At 47.3% G+C, this 5,272-nt stretch overlaps 1 protein-coding gene across 1 annotated transcript in view; it reads right to left on the reverse strand.

The window, feature by feature from the left end:
• Positions 1 to 4,679, reverse strand: part of LOC310824698 (double C2-like domain-containing protein beta) — a gene marked incomplete at both ends in the record, with an annotated part of 8,107 nt that extends 3,428 nt beyond the window's left edge. Inside the window, 2 exons of the mRNA XM_083697956.1 lie at positions 4,225 to 4,439; positions 4,623 to 4,679. Coding sequence (XP_083554082.1) covers positions 4,225 to 4,439; positions 4,623 to 4,679 — 272 coding nt within the window. The remainder of the gene's footprint in view (positions 1 to 4,224; positions 4,440 to 4,622) is intronic.
• Positions 4,680 to 5,272: the final 593 nt, after the last annotated feature.

The raw sequence follows: 5,272 nt of genomic DNA on the forward strand, positions 1-5,272 counted from the left end.
GAGGAGAGAGGATTTTCTCATTTCTTCCTCACTCTCCTCTTTTTCTCTCTCACACATGACTGCATGTCCACACACACACACACACACACACACACACACACACACACACACACACACACAGAGAGCAAGAGACGGAGAGAGAGAGGATGAGATGCATGTGTGTGAGAGAGAGGAGAGTGAGAAAGAAAATAGGAGGGATGTACCTACACTCACCAGGAACACCTGAGACCTTCTCACCAGGAACACCTGAGACCTTCTCACCAGGAACACCTGAGACCTTCTCACCAGGAACACCTGAGACCTTCTCACCAGGAACACCTGAGACCATCTCACCAGGAACACCTGGACACCTTCTCACCAGGAACACCTGAGACCTTCTCACCAGGAACACCTGAGACCTTCTCACCAGGAACACCTGGACACCTTCTCACCAGGAACACCTGAGACCTTCTCACCAGGAACACCTGAGACCTTCTCACCAGGAACACCTGGACACCTTCTCACCAGGAACACCTGTACACCTTCTCATGGTGGAGGAACACCTGTACACCTTCTCATGGTGGAGGAACACCTGTACACCTTCTCATGGTGGAGGAACACCTGTACACCTTCTCATGGTGGAGGAACACCTGTACACCTTCTCATGGTGGAGGCGGAGGAACACCTGTACACCTTCTCATGGTGGAGGAACACCTGTACACCTTCTCATGGTGGAGGCGGAGGAACACCTGTACACCTTCTCATGGTGGATGAACAGCTGTACACCTTCTCATGGTGGAGGAACACCTGTACACCTTCTCATGGTGGAGGAACACCTGTACACCTTCTCATGGTGGAGGCGGAGGAACACCTGTACACCTTCTCATGGTGGAGGAACACCTGTACACCTTCTCATGGTGGAGGCGGAGGAACACCTGTACACCTTCTCATGGTGGAGGAACAGCTGTACACCTTCTCATGGTGGAGGAACACCTGTACACCTTCTCATGGTGGAGGCGGAGGAACACCTGTACACCTTCTCATGGTGGAGGTGAAGGAACACCTGTACATCTTCTCATATTAGAGGTGGTGGAACACCTGTACACCTTCTCAGGGTGGAGGTGGTGGAATGGTGTAGGGAATGTTTTCTTGGCACACTTTGGGCCCGTTAATAACAGTCACTCATCTCTTGAATGCCACAGCCTATTTGAGTATTGTTGCTGACCATGTGCATCCCTTCATGGCCACAATTGACCCATCTTCTAATGGCTCCTTCCAGCATGATAATGCACCATGTCACAAAGCAAAAGTCGTCTCAAACTGGTTTCATGAACATGACAATGAGTTCAGTGTTCTTCAGAGGCGTTCCCAGTCACCAGATCTGAATCCTATAGAACACCTTTGGGATGTGGTAGAACGGGAGATTCACAGCTTGAAAGATCACCTGAAAAATCTGCAGGAATTGCGTGATGCAATCATGTCATCATGGACCAGAATCTCAAAGGAATGTTTCCAATATCTTGTGGAAGCAACACCATGAAGAATTGACGCTGTTTTAGAGCAAAGGGAGGCCCTACCCAGTATTAGTATAGTGTTGTATTAAAGGGAGTATTACCCAGTATTAGTATAGTGTTGTAATAAAGGGAGTATTACCCAGTATTAGTATAGTGTTGTAATAAGTATAGTGTTGTAATAAAGGGAGTATTACCCAGTATTAGTATAGTGTTGTAATAAAGGGAGTATTACCCAGTATTAGTATAGTGTTGTAATAAAGGGAGTATTACCCAGTATTAGTATAGTGTTGTAATAAGTATAGTGTTGTAATAAAGGGAGTATTACCCAGTATTAGTATAGTGTTGTAATAAGTATAGTGTTCGGTGAGTGTATGTATGTGTGTGTGCGTGTGTCTGTGTAGGCGGAGGTTGGGGGGGGGGGGGGGGAGTGGCATGTCTATTTGTATGCCATGTTTGTTCTTTAACCTAAAGGGAAAATAGCTGGTTTGGCATATGTCTGTGTGTGTGTGTGTGTGTGTGTGTGTATGTGTGTGTGTGTGTAGGAGAGGTAGCTCAAGGCTATGGGTGGTATTCTTCTGAAACAGGAGAGAGACATTATGCTGCTTCTTTGTCCGACTTCTGTCAGCTCACATCACTCACACCTCCTTCCCCTCGGCACACACACACACATGCACACGCACATGCACACGCACACGCACACACACACACACACACACACACACACACACACACACACACACACACACACACACACAGGGTTGTGATGGCTCTGGAGGACTCCCTGGGCACTTGTGTAAATCTGAGAGGGTTGGAGGGATGTCAACATGATGGTAAGATTCTATCTCGCCAGGCTCCTCCCCCCTCCCTCCCTGTCCCTTGGGGCTGTATTATTCAGCAGTAGCATTCATACTAGAGCACTTTAACTTTCTCATCTATATTTACATCTCTGGCAGACAAACATGCCTCCTTTAAACGTCTTAGAATTAAGAATAGATCTAATCATTGGTATTCCACAGAACTCTCACATCTCCTTCTGTTGAGAAACCGGCCTGGGCCAAAGCTACAAACACAGACTCAGTCGCTGATTAACCCTAAGTGCGATCTCAGATTCTGCTGTTGATCCTACAACATTCTGGAAACCAGTTCACGCCCTGAAGTCTTCCTCCCTACCTAAAGAGGTTTTATCAGACTCTGGCCGCATTACAGAGAACATTGAGATAAGTAATCTCTTTAATCAGCATTTTATCTCAGGAGGCTTTTTAATTGAGAGACATGGTGGTGTGGCTGGCCCTGGTCAGAGGGCCGACTGCGCCCCCATCTCCCGGCCCCCATCTCCCGGCCCCCATCTCCCGGCCCCCATCTCCCGGTCCCCAGTCGGCTCCATGGGAGATCAGTCAACCACTAGAGAATCTTTGTTTTTATTTCAACAGTATTCTACTTGTGATGTACTCCCCCCAAGGTTTGGAAGGCCGCCCATGTGCTCCCTCTCCATACAGCTGGTGACCCCTCCGACCTAGATAACTACCGCCCAATATCCAAGCTACCTCACCTTTCCAACATATTAGAGTCCTTGGTCAACTCCCAGCTAAGAACCTTTTAATCTTCTCATTCTGTTCTAAATGTGCACCAGTCTGGTTTAGACCTGGTCATAGCACCGTCTCAGCGGCTACGCTTGTCTTAGATGATGTGTTAAATGGCCTCGATCAGCCTTATTTACAGATCTCTCCAAGGCATCAGTCAACCATTCCCTACTCATTCAGAGGTTGTCTGAAACAGGCCTGGATCAGGCTTCATGTAGATGGTTTGAAAATGATTTTAACGGACAGAACGCAGTGTGTCTTAACTGATGGTGTTAAATCAGGTTTTCTGGACATAACAAAGGGTGTCCCACAAGGATCAATTCTTGGTCCGGTTCTTTTTACTATTTACATTAACAAATATTAGATTATCTGTACATAATTGTAACCTACATTTATATGCAGATGACACTGTTGTATATGCTATTGTCCCCACGATTGACCAGGCTCTTTCTGAGCTACTGTCTGCATTCACTGTCCTACAGAGAGCATTTGTTGGGCTGAGGTTGGCGCTTAATGCTGGAAAAACCAAGTATATGTTATTTACCAAATCACAGAAAAATGTATCTGATTTATGCGTATGTACTTTAGGTGGTGCCCCTATTGAGTGTGTCCCTGCTTATAAATACTTGGGCATTTGGTTTGACAAAGACTTCAGAAAACATGGTAGTGCTCCTCACTGCTGGAACAGTCTACAAAAACATTTCAGTTGGATGTTCTGGTGCTGCTCGGGTAGTTTAGGGTGTCAATTGAGGACCTTGTTGGTGAAGGAAGTGATTGTTTTTCCTGATATATTGTGGTTTTATATGATGTAGTGATTTCTGTATTGAACTGTGTTGTATTTTGTATGCTGTTGTTTTGTAATTGTATAGATATTGTGGACAGGGTGCACCTGCAGAAGAGGCCTTGGTCTCAGTGTGTTTCTGTAGAAATACACAAACAGTGTTAAATAAACATGTGTTGCTAATGCGTGACTTCAGGCTACTTTGAACGAGTTGCTATAGTTACCGCAGAAGTACCACAATGTTTTCCCCCACTTGGCCCAAGTTCTCTCTCTACATTAGTTATTATTATTATTAGTCTCTAGAGGAGTTGTAGAAATATTAACGTTCATTCAGTCTAGGGTCAGGGGTCAAAGGTAGGAAGAGACTCACGTTTTGACGTAGGGGTCAGAGAAGCCATTGACGTCCATGGCGGCCAGGTGAGCACAGCGCCGCACGCCAACACACAGACCTCCACGCACCCGCTCCTTCCCCTCCTTCCCCTCCTTCCCCTCTGTCTCAGCACGCTCGCTGGCTGGAGGCAGGAACTGCAGGCTCAGCAGCAGACGACCTCGTTCCTCCAGACTCCTCTGCTGCTCGCTCTCCCACTGGGGGGGGGGGGCAGAGGTTAAGAGTCGTGTGTGTGTGTGTGTGTGTGTGTGTGTGTGTGTGTGTGTGTGTGTGTGTGTGTGTGTGTGTGTGTGAGTGTGTATGTATATAGAGGAGACCACCAGCTGGTACCATCCATCACATATGACTACACTTCTGATGCAGCAGAGATAACCACAGACACAGAGTGAGTAGAAGACCATGGTGATGTGGCTGGTACTCCACAAGATGGCCGCCATGGTAAACATTGTTATTCGATGCAAATCCAGAAAAATCCAGAAGCTACAGATTCAGAGGCGCCACTATGGCAACAAAGCATCATTTGACGCAACATTCCAATGTCAGCTGAGTTGGTTATTAATAAAGCTGGAAGCTAAAACGTCCAAATGGTACGCCACCATTGAGTCGTTGAGTGCTGATTGGAGTGGGGACGTCCCTTCTAGTCGCTCTGTTTCTATGACGTGACGCCACTTGAATCAGTGGCCTGAGTTTGAACTTCAGCCCCATAGACGTGTTCAAGCACACACACACACACACACACACATGCTAAGCTAGGCTAGGGCACATTAACGTCAGGCCTCTGTGTTTGTGACAGACGACATCACATCAGGACCCTCTGACAGCCAGCCTGCCATTGTAGTCTACCACAGCGGAGGACAGGAAGAGATGGAGGAGAGGGAGGAGAGAGAAGAGAGAGGAAGAGAGGGAGGAGAGGGAGAGAGAGAAGAGAGAGGAAGAGAGGGAGGAGAGAGAGAGAGAGAGAAGAGAGAGAAGAGAGAGGAAGAGAGGGAGGAGAGGGAGGAGAGAGAGAGAGAGAAGAGAGAGGAAGAGA

This window comes from Argentina silus (genome assembly GCF_951799395.1).
Source record: "Argentina silus genome assembly, contig: scaffold_863, whole genome shotgun sequence".
Lineage (NCBI taxonomy): Eukaryota > Metazoa > Chordata > Actinopteri > Argentiniformes > Argentinidae > Argentina > Argentina silus.